This window comes from Oryx dammah, unplaced genomic scaffold, assembly GCF_014754425.2.
Source record: "Oryx dammah isolate SB20612 unplaced genomic scaffold, SCBI_Odam_1.1 HiC_scaffold_28, whole genome shotgun sequence".
NCBI classification, from domain to species: Eukaryota; Metazoa; Chordata; class Mammalia; order Artiodactyla; family Bovidae; genus Oryx; species Oryx dammah.
The window spans coordinates 72877675-72899071 of record NW_024070212.1 but is presented as its reverse complement, the minus strand read 5'-3'; the positions used below and the strand labels follow the sequence as shown (position 1 = coordinate 72899071).

Below are 21397 nucleotides of genomic sequence, written 5' to 3'. Positions count from 1 at the left end.
TTTATTAGATCTATCCTGTTTTTCAGAAACTGTCCTAGGATTTTTCTTCCTTCTCAGGAATTAAAATACTTAAGAATGTGCTGATACATTCTCTTCATGACTTGAGATTGTTACAATAAATGCTGTTTATGATTGGGCATTTTAGACCTGTAATCAAGTTACAGTCTTCTTCCCTGTGTTACTTGTATACAGCTTGTGTCCAGTGATTTGAAATTGGATTTTTGTTAATCTCCTTATAGCAGTGAACTTACATCAAGCTTACCATCTAAAACAAATTTAAACTTATTGCTATTTAAATAATGGCAAAAATTCTTGAGCACTTTGTTTCAAGCATCTTGTGAGCATTTTACTGTCATCCTAGACATAAAAAGGAGAAAAAGAAAGACAAAGACAAAGAAAGAAGCAGAGATGAAAGAGAGCGATCTACAAGCAAGAAGAAGAAAAGTAAAGATAAGGAAAAGGAACGGGAAAGAAAATCAGAGAGTGATAAAGATGTGAAAGTATGTTTACAAACTAATTTATTTTGTTGTTTTGGTTGATGTTGGTACTTTAAAGAAGTAATTTTTCTGTGAAGACGTTTACTTTTCTTATTCTCCTTGGCAAAGCAGGTTACACGGGACTACGATGAAGAGGAACAGGGGTATGACAGCGAGAAGGAGAAAAAGGAGGAGAAGAAACCAGCAGAACCAGGTTCTCCTAAAACAAAAGAATGTTCTGTGGAAAAGGGAACTGGTGATTCACTAAGAGAATCTAAAGTGAATGGGGATGATCATCATGAAGAAGACATGGATATGAGTGACTGAACCATGCCTCTGTGGGAATCTAACTGTGTACATGCATCAGTGTCATTCCTGTGTGATTTCTTAATGCTGTGTTTGTTCATCTCAAACCTAGGTGTATACAGCTCTGAGTCGTAAATGGTTATAAAGCTCCTGATGTTGATATTAGTTATTTACATCCAAAAGCTTTTAGGAAAATGATACAGGGGTAACCAATTCGTGACAGGGTGAAATCTGATTTGAGTAACCAAGCAGTTTTACTATCCTGGTGCTGCTTCATAACAAAAATGAAAAGCTGCATGCATCTACAGCAGGCATGGATTGTTTATGTTGTATGATCTCCTTTATTAAGTAAGTTCACTTATAGTATTTCTAGAATTTGATTCATTGCCGTAATAGAGCCATGTAGGGAATGCACTGATTGCATGTTAATTGTGGCAGGAATATCCTAAATGTCATTAAAATCCTTCAACATGATGGATCTACTTATGGTCGTTCGTTGACATGACAAATTAACCTTCTTACAGTTACATCTGGAAATGAGCATTTGAAATAGATAATCCTTTAAGCCTTGTGGCTAAATTTTTGTGGCTTTTGTTTAACTTTGAAAGGTTATATATGCACTAACCTTTTTTGATGGCTATAATTAGGCTTTAATTACAGAAACAAGATTTCAAATGAGACTGTCTTTGGCAGTAAGTAAATAGCATATTTTGAAGTAGAGTTGTATACTTTTTCATAAGGTGTTTGGGAATTTTTTTTCCTAAAATAATTTATTCCACATCTACATCAGTGACAGCTGTTTGCCTATCCTGAAGTCCATCTGTAAAAGAAAGTTAGCTTTTGTCCTGAGTTTGTTTTCCACACTTTTATTAATTTGTTTTAATCTCATTGTTGGAAAAGGGGGATAGTGCATTTTAAATTGACCTTCATATGCTTTTAAAAATAAGACAAATCTACTTGATAATGTACTTTTTATTTGATCTCAAGTTGTATAAAACCAATAAATTTTGTGTTACTGTTACTGCAGTAGTAATTTTATGCACACAGTGATTCCATGTTAAATGCAAAGTAGTTAGGCAACTGTTTTCTTACAGGAGTTTCCAAGCTTTACTTTTGTGCAGTAAAAACAAAAGTAGGCTACAGTCTGTGCCATGTTGATGTACAGTTTCTGAAATTGTTTTACATGACTTTGATAATAAAACCCTTAAACTTATGTTTATGTTCTGTAAAAACGTATTTGTATTTATTTACATTGTTGAATGTATGGCATTTACCTCACTCATTTTACAAATCAAGTTCTTTCTCCTTGCAGACCACATATTTTAATATAGCAGTAAAATGAAATCCATTGGTAGTGATTAGTTGCCATCAGAATTGTCAGAATTAGTTTAATTTCTAAAACAGTCTTTTTAAGTGTAATTTTCTTATATTTTGGGTGTAGGATTTGCGTTGAGTCAAGCAATGAACTTTAGGATAAACAAATGATCCCACCTATATTTAGTAAATTTATATTTTTGGTGAATATAAACATAACTTTTCTGGAATAGTATAGAAACTCAATGGTATGTATCTACTGTACAGTACTAAATAGTATATTTATTCATTTATGAAATGAGTAGTCTTTGAGTGGCCGGGATTAAGGGGAAAATGAGACTTGGAATTGTAGCTTTTATCCAAGTTGGAGTATGATTTTTTTTTTTTTAATCTTTTAAAATTGAAATGCCGTATAGAAAAGCACCATTGTTTTTACAGTTTGTAGTAACTTTTTAAAGATTTTATGGAAAGGAATTTTGTCTATAGTAAGACATTGTAGTAATGGTCCGAATAATCACTGCATTTTTAAACACAAAGTTGAACGCAAATGACATTTCTTTAAACTTAAAAAAATTTAGTAGAAAAAAACCTAAAAGGTTGAACCATATAATACTGTCTTTTGTAAGTCAGAAACAAGTAAAATATTGGCAGTTTCACTTGGTTAAGCCTAATTTTACTCATTCTATTCCCTTTTAGTCTGAATACAAAGTATGCTAATTTCTCAAAAGGGATTAAGAAATTTTTGGCCTTAAATAGTGCTACTGACTTAAGATACTATCGAAGGGAGTCTGTATTTAGGTTATTTTTCAGTGAACATTTATGCACAAAGGTAGAGTTCCAGGTTACATGAGCCTTTAATACAGATGAGTTGAAATCAAGTGAACACTGCCTCCACACTGAGTTTTGTTCTGTATTTGATAGTAAAAATGATTTAAAAATAAAAGTGGTTTTGTTAGAAAAATGTTTGTGCTATTTATTTGCTTAAATTCTTCAAGAGTGAATGAAGATAGTGGCCATGTAAGGGTCCAGTCATGAATTTTGGCTTCAGTTACAGCTGGGGAGACGTGTCCTTCTTACCCATTTTTCTGTTTGTAAAATGGGGAGGAATATTTACCTTGTAAAGTAATTAAAAGTGTAGCCCTGTACACCTGGTCAGTAAGTGGTACCTGCTATTTAATTATGGTGCTTTTCAAAGCTATATAAAATTTTAGTTTGGGGAAATGGTTTAGCAAAAGCACAAGGATAAATTTCTTGCAGTGATGGCTATGTTGCCCTTTATGTTTTTGTAAATATAGATGTTGGATAATAAGCTTCCTGGCAGTGATTTCTATGTGGAAGGTAGAAAAAACTATAGTCATTTAAGGGAAAAAAAAACTCACCGGGCACAGTGAGAACTAGTTCTACATTTACCTTGGAGCTGGATCTTAAAACAGGTTCTACTCTTGTTACCACATAGGCTGCATAAGCCAGCTTTTCCTCTGATAGAGCAGTACCACTTTCTTCACTTGGCACCTGATTAAGTGGTCTGTGCTGTTTGAAGTCGTCTGTGCTGGCATTAAGATTAACATTCTTTTACTTCTGTCTCAAGTATAGCTAATGCATCTCACTCCTATCTAAAATACTTCTCTAATAAAGTATGTGTAGTATATATTTAAGTATATTTACATATGGATGTAATGGAGATGCTATTGGTACTTTCAGAATATGTATGTTACAGAGGTAGTCTGTAAATGAGACTATTGAATTGTTGATTCTGAGTGTTCTATTTTTGTTCCTACTTTAGTATCAAAGATTACCTAAAATTCATTCAGACATTCTTTAGCAAAATAACTCGCGTGTGAACCATGCTAATTCTTTACCAGTGGGGATATCCGTAAGAATATACTTAAAATTTACAGTAGGTGTTAAATACCAGGTTTTGGGAGACAAGCGTCAGGTCAGCATCGTATAGTTTTGCTCTTCTTTTCATTCAGCATTCAATCCAGGAAGCAGAATGACTCAAAGGTTTGTTAGAGATTTGACCTTAATTGTGGGAGCTGTTTTAATGGTCTCAAAATTGTCTATACTGTGCATCTGATGCTGGAGACTCAAGCCCACAGGAGTCAAGAAAAGCAGGCTGGTTGGAGGGGTTGAGGTTAAATTGAAACCACAAGCTGGAACCCACAAGAATGAACTCAAAACAGCTAAGTCCATGTACCATACGTGCCGTAGCCAGAAGTACTACTATAAAATGAGCTATAACAATTTTTAAAAATCATCACGGCTATCACCTAATGGCATTAACCATCACATTATTGGGAAGTAATTACCCTCCAATTAAAATTAAAGATCATCACAGGTAGTTAAGTCACATATCAAAAGTTTCACTGTCAGTTGTCTTTTAAAGGTCCCAAATTTAGGTATTTTGGAAAAGATACATTTTGGTAATTTTGGAAAATATACCTTTTGCTGGAGCTAACAGTACAGGCATATTGTGTTTATACTAATCTAATTCAGCTCAATAGTAAAGGTTAGCATACTACAAATAGAACTTGTAATTCACCTAGATTCTTCACAACTCTCAACCATGTTGTGTGTGTGTGTCACTCAGTTGTGTCCAACTCTTTTCCTCCCCATGGACTGTAGCCCACCAGGTTCCTGTCTATGGAATTCAGGCAAGAGTACTGCAATGGGTAGCCATTCCCTTTTCCAGAAGATCTGACCAGGTCTTCTGCACTGCAGGAAGATTCTTGACCATCTGAGCCACCAGGGAAACCATGTTAGCAAATAAAAAGAATGAACAAAAGGAAGTACCCCTTTAGTATTTTCTTCACTCATTCCTTTGTGGCCTCGAAGCAAGCTCTGTCTGCTGTAGGCTAAGTGGAAACTAAGGAGAAGCTTTAGTAAAACACTTGTTATTCACCACCCTTCCCTCAAGATGTGAATGATAAGCTGTGCATGAATAACACTATAAAAACTTTTTTTGTGTGAGTGGGGCTCAATACCAGTTCTGAGCAGGAGAAAGAAACTGAGTAGTTTTTCAGCTTCTCTGACATGGGTTCCATTTCCAGACCATCGTGTGTAGCTATATTCAAAATATTATCAGAGCATCAGCTTTGTGCCTCCCTCTTAATGAAGCTTCATAATTTTCTATACATGAATGTCTAGTCTACAGAGAGGCAAATTGCCTTCAGGGAATTTGCTTTTAAGACTATATTCTTTGAAACCATAGTGGTGGCAGGGTATATTGAGCCTTTTAAGTGGCCATTTAAGGTAAACCATTTTATAGTCCAATTTTTAAACAAGTTTTTTAATCATAAATGGAAGGCATAGAGAATTTATGAACCTACATTATAAAACTTAGATCTTCATGTAAGAGTATCAAAAGATAAAGTTTTTATCTACTTGAAACAGCATATAGCTTCACTCATTAGCTGGATTAACAGGCACATTTTGAAAAGTCTAATATTGTGAAAAGTTTATTTGCATTAAATAGCTCCTTATTTTTACCATCATAAAAGATACTGACATATACCTGTCCTTTGTGATCAGATAAAAGACATTTTGGAATGGATAATTTCTTTCTACTATTATTTATGAGAGAAAGTTAAAAACAAAATCCAAGTGCAAAAGTTTCAGTAGTCTTCCTACCTCCAGTGTACCCCGGCAAAAGTCACAGCTTATAGGGAACTGGTTAAGTCCTAAGCTGCAATGTACCATTTTTTCCCCCACTGAATTAATCAGTACAAAAAAGATCTGCAGTATATTCCTGAAAGTATACCATATTGCCACAAAGTAAGGGAGCCTAAAAGCAACAGTGATCATTCATTACCTTTCAGTCTCTCAAAACCTCATATAATCATTGACAGGATAATAGAATCTCTAAGTCACTTGATCAAAACATTCCCAAAATAGGGATCAACTCCTATTCAATAAACCTAGTATGGTTTTACCCACTCTTTCCACAGAATTCAACAGACCCACATAAGGTAGTAACTGGTCTTTGAATTTTTTTAACTATGATTATTTTTCATCATATAAAATGTATTTAATAAACTGTCAACATATGCAGTGTAGAAGGTATCAGCATGGAAGATGCAGCTTCAAAGACGTTTATTATAAAATTTCTTATGGTTGATGCTTTGGATTTTTAAATAAATCATCTCTTCAATAAAGGTCTCTAAACTCATTCAAATTATTTAAAATCCTGGAAAAAGTTTAAATTACTGATCACTCTAAAAAACTTGACAGATCCATTCTGACATTTCTCAGGATACATTTAAAAAACATTTCTTCAGCTAATTCTTTAATGTAACATAACATTTTATGACTGTTAATACATTATTCTTCCTAATTTATTTTCATTCTTGGACCTTCAAACCATCTTGGAATAAGTATGAAAGATTTTAAGTGCAAAAATGAATAATGCATGATTTAAACACTGTGGAGGTAATTAAAATCAATAAATATTTTCTCGTGACTTAAAAAAATAACAGTAGGAATTGTCAGTCTTGAGTACGTTTCTGGAATTTAACTTGTAACAAATATATTCTGTTAGCATATAAAATGTTTTTACCTTATTTTGAAAGCATTAAATATGTAGGGATGTCCAAAATATGTGGATTGTTTTTAAAACTGACACAAATGCATCCATATACCACTAAAAAGCAAACGAAATAATCAGAATGATGTGCACTTATTAGGAAGCAAGTTTAAATATTTGGAATTTCTTTAAAGTGCTCAGATTTGGAAGAAGAGTATCTTTAAGCATGCTAACTGTACCTTATCATGAACACAAAAAAGGACTTTTAAACTCAAGTTTAGAAAAAAAAAACCAAGGTTCTATGAAAGGAAGATTAGTAACAAACATTTTCCATTGAAGAAAGAATTCAGGTAAAAATAAATAGCACCACAATGAATTGCACTAAGGTGCTAAAGGAGGTACCTTATTCCCTGCAGAGTGAACGCTCCTTCTGAAATGTATTGCAACATATAAATGCAACTGTTTAATGGTTACCATTTGGTTCATTCATCTACAGAAAACTGCATTCCTTCTAGTTCATTATATTGAACGAACATTCAAATTACTGAACTATACATAATGTTACATACTTTACATTTTATGAAAACAAAGCTTGAAGGAATATTTATAAAGGTCACCTTGAATATAAGATGACAAGTTTAAAAGGGCTTCATTTCTCTTAAGACATTTAATTTATGTTAATGGTCCAGGAGTGTTTTAGATATAGATATAGATATATGCATATATATTTCAACAAGAAGTGTAAAAATTTTTAAAAACAAATCACAGCACTCAGCTGTTTTATACATAAGAAGGACTTGGGGTCATTAAGGTGTCAAACTATTACACTTATATGTATATTTTTAAAAAGACTGAAAATGGCACATCAGGAAACTTGCTGAAATTCTTGTTAGAGGCCCATTTCATTATATCACTGATGTGTCAAGTCAACATTAATTCCCTTTTCCTCGATGAAAGCACTTGTCCCTTCTACTTGGATTCACTCTGGGGTCTCTGCATTCTCTAGCCTTCCTTGGTTGAATGGCATCATCTTCTGTGTCAGTTAAAGATCAGGAAAACGGCTTGGGTCTTCCTTGTAGTCTTCAGGTATGGTGAAGATGGAGCCATCAAATTCATCATATCGAAACTCCTGAAAAGTCACAGTGGCTGTGATCGTAGGAAACACGGGTATATCTAGAGAGGACAATTAATGGTAACACTGTAAAATGAAATGGTAACTTATTTATAGACAATGAAATACTGTAAGAGAAATATATATATTCCTTAAAATGTAAAAAAACATTAGTCAGGAACCAGACAAACCCTAATACATGTCTAATATGAGTGTGTTTGGCAGGGATGAGGGATGTGGGGGGAGAAGTTTGGCTACTCATGAGAAAAGAAGGACACCAAGGCATCAAGAGTTACATCAAAAAATCAAGGTCCCACTGCTCCCCAGTCTTAGAACGATAATGGCAGATTCCACTAGACTATTTTTTCTTTTTCTTGGGGCAAAGGGATGGCTACATTTGTACTTTTTTGCGTTCTGATATATTTTCTTTAGAATGTAGTGTATAGATTCTGAATCTGAGCTGATTTTTTTTTCATTCAACACATGAAATGCATTAATCCTTTTTTTGTTTTTAAAACATTAAAAACAATCTATCACTTAAATATATGAGATAAAAACAATCTTGTCGGAACTGGAGTAATATCATACCACCACAGCCTAATATTTTCTAAATAATATACATTTCTAGCTGAAATTGTGAGTTAAATCTGACAACAAAAATGACCAAATGGGACTTCCCTGGTGGCGCAGTGAATAAGAAACTGCCTGCCAATGCAGAGGACATGGATTCAATCCCTGATCTGGGAAGATTCCACATGCCATGGAAAAGCTAAGCAGGTGCACTGCAACTAATAAGCCCTGTGCTCCAGAGACCACGAGCTGCAATCACTGAGCCTGCGCGCCTAGAATCTGTGCTTTGAAACAAAACCACTGCAATGAGAAGCCCTTGTACTGCAAGAAGAAGAGTAGTCCCAGTTCACAGAGAAAGCTCACACAAAACAACAAAGACTCAGCACAGCCAAAAACAGATAAATGAATAAATTTATTTTTAAAAAATTAAAACTCAAAATTTGATCACTCTGCTTAGTTTTATTCCTAACACAATTTATTGGAAAGAACACAAATTATAAAACCTGGGTTGACTGCTACAAGTCATTTAACTTATCAGGCTCAAGGATTTCATCTATGAAATAAACTTGAAAGCTTCCTTAAAATTCTGAAATGATTCTATGAAAGCTAAGTTGAATGTCTGTCTAGGATAAAGGCATACCATTAACTAAGTCTGACTGTTACAAACCTAGTATTTTATTGCAGAAAGTAATATTCTCATAGAAAAAACTAAACACAGAAATCAACATAAGAATTACAGAGTTTTTCCAGTTATTTCTTAGGAAAAGATCATTCATTGGGGCCTACTGAGTGAAGATTCTGTTCTGATTCAGAGGTCAGCAAATTAAGGCCTGTTGCCTGGGCCTTGCAAGGCCAACAAGCTAGAAAAGATTTTATATATTTTAATGGTTTAAAAAAATGGTTCATGCAGATAAAATTACATGAAATTCAAACATCACTGCCCATAGTAAAGTTTTATTGGAACACATGGTTTACTTACTATCTATGGCTGTTTTCATTCTCTAGTTAGAGACAATAGTTGTGACAGAAACCATATGGTCTGCAAAGTCTAAAACACTATCTTTCAGAAAAGTTTGCTGACCCTTGTTTTAGGCATTGGATATACACCAGTAAACAGGAGAAAACAAATCATGCATTTAAGGAGGTTACATTCTGGTTAGGAGATTCAAACAAATAAGTAAACAGTAACTGTGACTGAGGATCCAGAAAAAAACAAAGCAAGCTGGGGGATAGGCAATTTCACTGTTGAGGGTAAGAGTTCTTGATTAGGGTTCAAAAGCAAACCTCAATAAAGGGACCCCTCAGCAAAGACCTGAGAAAAGAAACTATACAGTTGCCTAGAGGAAGAAAATTCTAAGTAAAGGGAGTAAGTTTTTTTTTTTTTTTTAAGCCCTAAAATCAAACAGTATGGTTTATTCTGGGGACAGGTGGGAGATCGGTTTGGCTACAGCCAAACGAGTAAGGGACAGATTAGCAGAAGATGAGGTCTGAGGAGAAGTAGGCAGCCAGATCAACTGGGCTTTAAGTCAAGGAAAAGTCTTTGGCTTTTACTCTGGATGAGATGGAAATCAATAGATGGTTGTGAGCATACTAGTAACACATTTGAATTAAGTTTGGACAGAGATAATGAGAATTTAATGTAGGATGACAAAAGTAACAGGAGAGATGTGTTCCAGAAGGAGCAGTCAGGGCGGCAGGAAGAAAATCGAGAGAGAACTCACTCAGAAGACAGGAAGAGAATCCGCACCAAGAAGCTCCGCTGTTTCTAGCCTAAGGCTGTTACACACTTATTTTTATATACAGGCTTTTATGTGAGTTTATCTTTATTTTTCTGGGACAAAAGGCTAGGAATGCAATTGCCTGACTGCATGGATGTTGGATAGTTAGTTTTTATGTTTTTGGGTTTTTTTTAAAGCAACAGCTAAAACGTTTTCTAGAGTGGCTGTACCATTTTACGTAACCACCAGCAATATATGAGTGATGGATCCAGTTTCCTCACATCTGCACTAACATCTGGAGTTGTCACAATGTCTTGTTTTTTTTAATAGCATTATGTATTTATTTTTGGCTGTGTTGGGTCTTTGTTGTGCCCGTGGACTTGCCTCAGTTGTGGCAAGCGGGGGCTGCTCTCTAGTTGTGGTGCATGGACTTCTCGCTGCAGTGGCTTCTCCGGTGACTCGCGGGCTCCAGAGCGCAGGCTCAGTGGTTGTGGCACACAGGCTTAGTTTCTCTGTGGCATGTGGGATCTTCCCAGACCAGGAATAGAACGAGTGTCCCCTGCACTGGCAGACAGATTCTTAATCACTGAACCATCAGGGAAGCCCCAACAATGTTTTATTTTAGCCATCCTGTTGCTGCTGCTGCTAAGTCACTTCAGTCGTGTCCGACTCTTTGCGACCCCATGGACTAGAGCCTACCAGGCTCCTCTGTCCACGGGATTTTCCAGGCAAGAGTACTGGAATGGGATGCCATCGCCTTCTCCGGGCCATCCTGTTAGGTATATATAATGATCTCACTGTGGTTTTAGGCTTCCCTGGTAGCTCAGCTGCTAAAGAATCTGCCTACAATGTAGGAGACCCCGCTTCGATTCCTTGGTCGAAGATCCTCTGGAGAAGGGATAGGCTACCCACTCCAGTATTCTTGGGCTTCCCTTGTGGCTTAGCTGGTAAAGAATCCGCCTGTAATGTGGGAGTCCTGGGTTCAATCCCTGGGTTAAGAAGATCCCCTGGAGAAGGAAACGGCTACCCACTCCAGTATTCTGGCCTGGAGAATTCCATGGAGTATCCATGGGGTTGCAAAGAGTTGGACATGACTGACCAACCTGCACTTTGTTTCACTGTGGTTTTAATTTTTTGTTGTTTTTCAGTTGCCAAGTCATATCTGAAATTTTGATATTTGTAATTTTATTTTCAAACAGTTCAATATATTCTTTTCCCTTGAGATTTCACCACTGACTCATATATTATTTAGAAGAGTGCATAACAGAATACCACAAACTGGAGATTCTCCCGTTATTATTCCTAGTTTGACTTGACTGTGACTGGTTTCCATTCCTTTTCAATTCTTATGGTTTTATTTTATAGCCCAAGATACAGCCTATCTTGGTATATGTTCCATTAAAAAAAAAAAGGGTACCCTGCTGATGTTGGGTAAAGTGTTCCCATAAATGCCAACTAGGTGCTCTGGTTTATGGTGTTATAGAGCTGTTCTATAATATCCTTGCTGATTTTCTTTCTAGTTGTTCTGTCAGCTGTTGAAAGAAGGATGTTGCAGACTCTAATAATAATTGAAAATCTATTTTCCCTTTCATTCTTTCAGTTCTTGCTTCACCATCCTACAGTTCTGTTGTTTGGTGTATACATATTTAAGATTGCTTTCTTCATGGATTGATACCTTTATTGTTATATAATACCCCTCCTCCCACCCCGTAATTTTCTTTATTCTGAAATCTACTTTGTCTAATATTAATATATCTAGTCCTGTTATCCTTTGATTCATGTTTTCATGATACATCTTTTTCCACCCATTCATTTCATTTTCAACTCGCCAAAATCATATTTGAAGGGAGCTTCTTGAAGACAGCATGTAGTTGAATCATGGTTTTTAATCTATTTTTCCAATCTATCTTTTAAACAGTCTGTTTAGACTGTTTACATTTAAGGCAATTATTTATATACTTAGACAATTCTGCTATTTCATTGCTTTTTTTGTCATCTCTTTTTTCATGCATTTTTCTTGCTTTCCTGTAGGTTACAGGAATACTATTTATTTTTTTGTTTACTTTTGGCTGCACCACGCAGTATGCAGAACTTCCCTGATCAGGTATCAAACCCCACAACCTCTGCAGTAGAAGCATGGAGTCTTAACCACTGGACCACCAGTGACATGACCACATTTTAGAATTTTATTTGTATTTATCTATAGTATTTTTGAGTATATCTCTTTGAACACCTTTTTTGGGGGGCTGCTCTAAGTATACATTATATATAACTAACTTATCATTGGTTCCTGATGTCATCATTTCAGCAGTTCAAGTGATACAGAAAAACCTTGCCTCCCCCTCCTTTACCTCCTTTTCACTTTCCCCTATTTATAATACAACTTTAAATAGAAAGAATGGAGAGATAAAAGTAGACTTGGAGTAACCTGGCTATGAGAAGCAAAGATTAAAGGCAAGTGCTGGGTAGGGTAGAGCTAAAAGGATTGTTTTATTAGATTGGTTGAATTTTTCTCTGAAGTTTGGCCATATTCCCTCACCTCCCTGACCCTGACTTTTTTTTTTTTAGCCACACCATACAGCTTGTGGAATCTCAGTTCCCAAACCAAGGATTGAACCCAGGCCATGACAGTGAAAGCTCAGAATCCTAACTACCAGGCCACTAGGAAATTTCCTAGATTGGTTGAATTTTAAAAGGAGAAAGACCTTTGACTGGTTGAATTTTAAAAACCTGAACACAACCTAACAGCTAAGAGAAGAAGGCTGTACTGGGCTTCCCTCGTGGCTCAGATGGTAAAGCGTCTGCCTGCAATGCGGGAGACCTGGGTCGGAAAGATCCCCTGGAGAAGGAAATGGCAATCCACTCCAGCACTCTAGCCTGGAAAATCCCATGGACGGAGGAGCCTGATAGGCTACAGTCCATGGGGTCGCAAAGAGTCAGACACGACTGAGTGACTTCACTTTCACCTTAAAGCAGTTGGGAGGTTAAGGAGAAATGTAGGAAAACAGAGCCAGCTTTTTTAAAAAGTAGGAAGGAGAACAGATCCCTAGTACAAATGAAGAGATTACTCAAGCCAAGAAAAGGGACACCACTTACAATGAGATAGAAAAGCTACAAGAAAAGATAGCGCTTGGGGCAAAAAAGTTTGTATGAGAGGTTGGGAGTAATGAGGGAGGTCTCATTATTTCTGATGGCCTCTTTTTGTAACTAAGAAAACAAAAACTCATCTGCTTAGACTGTGGGAGGAAGTAATGGAGGGGGTGCAGATGGGGACTGATGAAGGAGGCTCAGATTTAGCCTTTGAAAGCAAACTGAGAGAAGCAGCAAATCAGAGAAAAGATCATTCAAAATTAGCATTTAAAGCTTTGGCTGAAGACTTCCCTGGTGGTCCAGAGAAGGTGGCACTAGTGGTAAAGAACCCACCTATCAATGCAGGAGACGTAAGAGACACAGATTCATTCCCTGAGTCAGGAAGATCCCCTGGAGGAGGGCATGGCAACCCACTCCAGTATTCTTGCCTGGAGAATCCCATGGACAGAGGAGCCTGGTGGGCTACAGCCCATAGGGTTGCACAGTCATACACAACTGAAGCGACTTAGCACGCACGCACACCAGTGGTTCCCGCTTCCAATGTAGGGGACATGGGTTTGATCCTGGAGTTGGGGAACTAAGATCCTACATGCCACAGGGCAACTAAGCCCACGCCCATGTTTCACAACAAAAGAAACAACTACAGAAGCCCCATCACAGCAATGAAGATGCCACGTGCAGCTCAGCAAAAAAAAAAAAAAGCTCTGGCTCATTTTGAAAACATTCAGTTGTGTTAACAATTCCAGATATCCCCCCTCGGTTGTACCTTCTATCCTAAATATAGAAACAGAAATGACTGAAGATTAAACTGACCTAGGACTAGATTTTATAGGGTCATTGTAAAAGAAGGACAGAGACGAGAAAGATACTTAAGCAAATTCCCTGTAAGTATATAAGCAAAAAATTATAAATCCCTTGTCAATAAAGCTTTATGTCAGAGAAATGCCTGCAAAAAAGTGCTGTAGACTTTTTTCCCATATAACCAAGGTGTTTCTTTTTCACAAAAACTTGTATTATAAGGTTTGATTTTGGCTTGGAACTTAAAAAAAAATGTGAATACAATAATAGTTTCATATATTTAATCCCTGCCCTCTATTCAGGTTTGTCACTGTGCCTCTTAAAAACAATATACAGAACAGAGCCAATGCTTGAGCTATTTTCTGGCTATAGATAAAAACAGTGGGATTTTAAGCTTCTGCAGAAAAAGTTATGTGATGATCCATAACTCAAACACTCAGCTCTTCTTTAGTTTTTAGCAATTTCTGCCTATAATCTTATGATTGGTTTACTCAAGTAGATATAGGGTTCTCAGCATTTTTATATCACAAAGGGAATCTAGAATGACATATTGAGAATATGTTTTAAAATCAATTTTAATTCACAATATGCATATTCCCAAATTTGAAAAATTGAGAAGGTTGGGTTTAATTTTTAGTAATAAAAGCATTACTTCTGGGAGTATAGCACCTGCCCTAATTGTTCTGAGATGTGGTTTCAGTAATATTGAGTGAAACAAGATAAATATATCAGAGGAATTATATAAAAGTTATATTTTCTCTATAATACCCCCTACCCCATCCAGAATATAAACACCAAAAGGACAGGGATTTTCACTGTCTCTCATCATTAGAAAAGGGTTCAGCACACAGTAAGCACTGATTAAATACTTGGTGGCTGGATCGATGGGTGGTATTGAAGGCCCCCATGAAGCTTAGTGAAGTGAAGTCACTCAGTCGTGTCTGACTCTGTGACTCCATGGACTGTAGCCTATCAGGCTCCTCCATCCATGGAATTTTCCAGGCAAGAGTACTGCAGTGGTTGCCATTTCCTTCTCCAGGGGATCTTCCCAATCCAGGGGTTGAACCCAGTCTCCCGCATTGCAGGCAGATACTTTACCATCTGAGCCACCTGGGAAGCCCCCCATGGAGCTGAAATCACTGCTAAATCTAAGCCTCAACTCCTAAAGAACCTGTAAATAGCGTCTTACTCCTCTTTTTCTAATATAGTTAAGAAGATAAATATATACAATATGATTTTACTGTTTTGAAAGATCATTGTTAAAAGTGAAGTTAGTTTTAAATATTTAAGACTGAAAAATAAAATGTAGTAAGTATTACTTTATCACTGAATATGACTGTTGACCCCAGAAATATTCCCACTGTTCAGAAGCTCAGAATCTGCAGAAAATATGGGCTAAAATCCTGTCTCTCGATTTCACAAAATATTATCACAGTGCATAAGTTCACTCACACCCTCTTGAATGAAATATTTGTATATCCCTCACTTACATTTGCTTTAAATCAAGGAGAGTTTTCATCAAGCATTTTCTATATTTGACAAAATATGAATATCAATGCATGTAATTACAGAAAAAAACATATAAAATTATAAACTAGGAAAGCCATATTCCTTCAAAGAATATTTCTTTTTAATGTTAGTAAACAGCTCTGTATTTCTAATAGACATTAAACTTATGTGACAATTTTTCTCTTACCTAGTTTTACAGGAAAGCCTGGAGGAAGTTTCATTTGAACAAATTCTCTAAGCTTATTAAAGTGCTTGAAGGGAGCTATTACTTCCAAAACATTCAATAATCTGAAATATGGAAGGAGAAAAAAATTTTTCACATTGATTTTATTGTGTCCTTACGTTTTATAACTACATGCTCCAAACTTACAGTATCACAGCTCCAATATCACAGATGTTAAAGATGAAAAAATGACACCTCCTTTACCTCATTTTTTTTGTTTTATTATTCTTTTCACTGTGTCAAGGTCTATAACTTTTACATTTTATTGTGCAGCCATAATTTCCACAGTTATTTGATCTTAGATCTACATTTCAGCAGACTCAAAGCTCACACTAGTCCTCCTCCTAAAGTCTACACATTCCCAAGTTCTTTAATTAGCCTACTGTTTGGATGCCTGAATTTCACTGTCAATTTTGTGTGTGAGAGGGCTCTTAAGTGTTTATTATTCCTTGATTTCTTACAGATTTGATAAATGAGTATTTCTTTTTTGCATATGAAAGGGGACTCTGACTGGCATAGTTTCAGTTTATACTATTTCCCTCTTAAGTAACACAATTTCACAAGGTCTCTTAGCACTCAGTATTACACTAGTCATTATACTGTAACTCATCCTTTTAGCCTTTGGTTGGATGAATTTGATTTCAAGTAGTATTAATTTTCTCTCAAGAAGGGCTCAGGGCTGCTGCACTGACTGAATTCTTCTGTGTCCTTTTCAATTGCCTTGATATATAAATGACATCTTACCTAATTGTGAAAAAACGTAAGGTCAGGCTGTTTTTTCAATACCTTTTCTCCCAAATGCCTTTAGAGAGTTCTCTATTATAACTGAAATGCAATAGTTTAATCAGGATAATCACTGTTACTACTTCTTGTCTATTTTTATTGGAGCCTAATCAGACTACAGATTTAATTCTTCCACACAAGAAAATTTCCTTCTATTATATTTTGAATACTATTTTGTTTACATTTTGGAGGCTTTTTATTTAAGTGGAACAGCAACGATCCTTATATTGAACCACTCTCCTCCATAAATCAGTTCAGTTCAGTCACTCAGTTGTATCCAACTCTTTGTGACCCCACAGACTGCAGCACACCAGGCTTCCCTGTCCATCACCATCTCCTGGAGCTTACTGAAACTCATGTCCATCAAGTCGGTGATGCCATCCAACGATCTCATCCTCTGTCATCCCCTTCTCCTCCTGCCTTCAATCTTTCCTAGCATCAGGATCTTTTACAATGAGTCAGTTCTTCACATCAGGTGGCTGAACTGTTGGGAGTTTCAGCTTCAGTATCAGTCCTTCCAATGAATATTGAGGACTGAATAGTATTAGCCTCCATATATATTACTTCTCAAATTCCTTTAACATTTTCTTTCACTGGACTTCCCAGGTGGTACTGGTGGTAAAGAACCCATCTGCCAACGCACGAGACACAAGAGATGTGGGTTCAATCCCTGGGTCCAGAACATTCCCCTGAAGGAGAGCAAAGCGACCCATTCCAGTATTTTTGCCTGGAGAATCCCATGGACAGAGGAGCTTGGCAGGCTACAGTCCAAGGGTCACAAAGAGTCGGACACGACTGAGCAGATTTAACAAGCACATGCACTTCTTTCACTGGATTCACTACTAGCTATCAAAATTTAATTTTTGGCCACATCTGTTCTATTCATTGTTGTTTCTAATGTATTTCTTTTGCAATAGTGCTATTTAGTGCTTAATTTATTTCCTTAGCTTTATAATCTCCTTTTCATTTCATTCTGTTGTACCTTAGAATGATCTAGTTTACAGATCATGTTCTTTTATGATCTCCTAAAGTATTTCTAAAACTTGTATTTTCACTTATATTTTATTCTAGAATGAGTTCTTTGTCTAGCTCTTACATACTATCTATGATCCTTATTTTACTTTTTTAAGGGGGAATGGTTATAATTGCCACATTTTATAAATTCTAAGATACCTAATTTTTATTCACATATTAACATCTCTGAAATTGGAATGACTCCTAAAACTGATAACATCTTATAATTTGCTACAGTTTTCTTCTTCCTTACAGTATATATCCAGAGTATCTTAGAGTCATTTGGGGTTCAAGATAAGATAAATTTTGCAGACTTATATGTATGGCTAATTCCCTTCCTACATCTTCTGAGAACTATTATTTTCCTCTTTGATCAACAGCTTGAAGACTAGATATAGAATTCTATCTACTCTTCTAAAACTTGGCCATTGAGGAGTATAGGATGTGTATAGAATCTGTAGAAAAATAAGGGTCCTGCTCTCTTCCAAAAGAAATTTTTTTTTAATGTATTAGATCAGACTGGAAGTAGAAGGATCTAGGAAGGAAAGGCTAGGGCTTCAACTCATCCTCAGCTTGTGAGAAGCCTGAATTTACAGATCTGTCAGAATCAGCTCTAGCTACCCACCTCACATTCCACACATCTCTCCAAACTGGTTTTTTTTTTTTTTTTTTTTTTTAATGAGCAACTGATGAATACAGGGTTGGAAGGATATATTCAAGATATTCATGGGAGTATTGTTTATAATGGTGACAAACTAAAAGTAATTAAAATGTTTATCAGTAGGAGGATAACAAAATAAATGGCAGTACATTAATACCATAAAATACCAAGGAAAGAAAAAAAAAAGATAACGTAATTATTTTAAGAACTCCAAGATAACTCACTTTTAAGAGAAAAGAGGAAACAGAATAAAATGCAGACTATTCCCCCATTTTTACAAAAAATGCTAAAAAAACACAAAGCAAAATTTAGACAAAAATACATTAGTTATTTACCTGTCAACTATTAGGAAGATCAAAGAAAACTGCCATGTTTATTCTATAAACTTCCATACTGTTAGGTTTTCTACAATACGCATGTATTCATGTATTATTTTTATAATTTAAAAAAATTATTCAAAATTTTATTTAGTTGAAATAATTAAAATGTTAATATTTTGAGAGCTGGAAAATTACTAGAAGGGTGTAGACACTGCCAAAGCAAAGGCTATTTTACATTTCAAAGGCCTCAAATCTACCACTCAGATGCAAACATAAGTACAGCCTTAAGATTTTAATAGTTTCTTTCATAAACTTGTGCAGTTACTAACAAACTTACGATTCAATTCCCAAGGGAAATTCCTGGCTCATGGCTATTGTGGCTTTAAACGTTTTCTTACTTTCTTTGCACACCAGTTCTCTACCCAGATGAGGAGCTCTAAATTGAAAAAGAAAATATTAGGAAATTTTTTCCACACTCTATCATCATCCTAAGAAGAATCTGTCATCTTCCAATGACATTCATTAATATTTCAACTTTTCTTACTCTGAGCATAGAAATAAAATTATGCTAAAAGAGAATGAGACATGTATAACAATTGAGACAAGGGTAACAAGGAAAATAACAAGGAATAAAAAGTTATTTCACACTGAATATAATTTTAATAATCACTATTTTTAATAACAAACCAAAATCCTAGAAAAAAACAAACTTTAAAAATATCATTCCAGGTGGGAGGGGGGTTCAGGATGGGGAACACGTGTATACCCGTGGTAGATTCATGTTGATGTATGGCAAAACCAATACAATATTGCAAAGCAATTAACCTCCAATTAAATAAATTTATATTTTAAATATATATATACCATTCCATATTTTTAAATCACTTATTCAATTCAATCTCTTTTTTACTATCTATGGTTCTCGGAAGCAAGGTAAAGCATAAAGAATTTTATATTGTCAAATATTATAAGAAGGAATCATTTTATAGAAATTTAAAAAGTATACTACAAACCTTCCAACGTTAAAGAGAACACAACTTCTTCCTAAGCATAACGGTAAGTAATATTTATTCTCCAACAAAAGAACATTTTCTATGAAAGATAGTACTTTCTTTGATATGGTCAGCTAGAAAAATTTATTTATTTCTTCATTCAAAATAAACTATTCATTCATCATTCTTTTATTCAATCAACATTTACTGGCTACAAACTATGTACTAGGTACTTTACTAATTATAAGCAATATCAGTTCAGTTCAGTTCAGTTCAGTCGCTCAGTCATGTCCGACTCTTTGCAACCCTATGAATTGCAGCACACCAGGCCTCCCTGTCCATCACCAACTCCCGGAGTTCACTCAGACTCACGTCCATCAGGTCAGTGATGCCATCCAGCCATCTCATCCTCTGTCGTCCCCTTCTCCTCCTGCCCCCAATCCCTCCCAGCATCAGAGTCTTTTCCAATAAGTCAAGTCTCCCATGAGGTGGCCAAAGTATTGGAGCTTCAGCTTCAGCATCATTCCTTCCAAAGAAATCCCAGGGTTGATCTCCTTCAGAATGGACTGGTTGGATCTCCTTGCAGTCCAAGGGACTCTCAAGAGTCTTCTCCAACACCACAGTTCAAAAGCATCAATTCTTCGGCGCTCAGCCTTCTTCACAGTCCAACTCTCACATCCATACATGACCACAGGAAAAACCATAGCCTTGACTAGATGGACCTTTGTTGGCAAAGTAATGTCTCTGCTTTTGAATATACTATCTAGGTTGGTCATAACTTTTCTTCCAAGGAGTAAGCGTCTTTTAATTTCATGGCTGCAGTCACCATCTGCAGTGATTTTGGAGCACCCCCCCCAAAAAAGTCTGACACTGTTTCTACTGTTTCCCCATCTATTTCCCATGAAGTGATGGGACCAGATGCCATGATCTTCGTTTTTTGAATGTTGAGCTTTAAGCCAACTTTTTCACTCTCCACTTTCACTTTCATCAAGAGGCTTTTTAGTTCCTCTTCACTTTCTGCCATAAGGGTGGTGTCATCTGCATATCTGAGGTTATTGATATTTCTCCCGGCAATCTTGATTCCACCTTGTGCTTCTTCCAGCCCAGCGTTTCTCATGATGGACTCTGCAGAGAAGTTAAATAAGCAGGGTGACAATATACAGCCTTGACGTACTCCTTTTCCTATTTGGAACCAGTCTGTTACTCCATGTCCAGTTCTAACTGTTGCTTCCTGACCTGCATATAGGTTTCTCAAGAGGCAGGTCAGGTGGTCTGGTATTCCCATCTCTTTCAGAATTTTCCACAGTTTATTGTGATCCACATAGTCAAAGGCTTTGGCATAGTCAATAAAGCAGAAATAGATGTTTTTCTGGAACTCTCTTGCTTTTTTCATGATCCAGCAGATATTGGCAATTGATCTCTGGTTCCTCTGCCTTTTCTAAAACCAGCTTGAACATCTGGAAGTTCACAGTTCACATATTGCTGAAGCCTGGCTTGGAGAATTTTGAGCATTACTTTACTAGCATGTGAGATAAGTGCAACTGTAACATTTAGCAATTGTCTTGGGTAAGGATAAGAAGAAGTACTCTGGCAGAGGCTGAAACAAAGGGATGATGACATGGAAAGGTAAAAAGCAGATAAACAATGAGTGATTTTACACACCTTGCAAAAGACTCTGGATAAGAAGAGAATATAAAGTTCATCTTACAGTGAAAAAACTCAAACAAGCAGTTTCACTAGGCAGTTTTCATATTCTATTTCCTTAGGATAATGTCGTATGGGTTTTGGGGAGTATATAAACTGCCAAGAGGGATGTAAAACTGTGGCTCTACATTTTACTCGAAAGAGAATGTAATTAGGGATGCTTCTCCCTCATCATACTTCATCCACATTTTTAAAAGGAAAAAGAAGTGCTTCAGACGAAACTGTACTACTAATTCTCTGTAAAAAATTTTTTTACAAAACTTTTTTCCTATAAACCAAAGAATAC

The 21397-nt window shown here is 36.1% G+C and overlaps 2 protein-coding genes across 26 annotated transcripts in view; one reads left to right on the top strand and one right to left on the bottom strand.

The window, feature by feature from the left end:
- Positions 1-2662, top strand: part of SRSF11 (serine and arginine rich splicing factor 11) — a 46759-nt gene extending 44097 nt beyond the window's left edge. For 15 of the 25 annotated variants that reach the window (XM_040232581.1, XM_040232578.1, XM_040232592.1 and 12 more), the window contains 2 exons: positions 362-500; positions 606-1995. In XM_040232581.1, the coding sequence (XP_040088515.1) occupies positions 362-500; positions 606-803 (337 nt within the window). In that variant the 3' untranslated portion in view covers positions 804-1995. Of the gene's footprint in view, positions 1-361; positions 501-605 lie in introns of all 25 variants that reach the window. The other 10 variants (XM_040232600.1, XM_040232599.1, XM_040232603.1 and 7 more) reach the window with 3 other exon arrangements.
- A 2876-nt stretch (positions 2663-5538) lies between these two features.
- ANKRD13C (ankyrin repeat domain 13C) overlaps positions 5539-21397 on the bottom strand; it is a 91645-nt gene continuing 75786 nt past the window's right edge. Inside the window, exons 11-13 of the mRNA XM_040232577.1 lie at positions 18753-18851; positions 15602-15702; positions 5539-7791 (exon numbers count right to left, since the gene is read on the bottom strand). Of these exons, the coding sequence (XP_040088511.1) occupies positions 7661-7791; positions 15602-15702; positions 18753-18851 (331 nt within the window). The 3' untranslated portion in view covers positions 5539-7660. The remainder of the gene's footprint in view (positions 7792-15601; positions 15703-18752; positions 18852-21397) is intronic.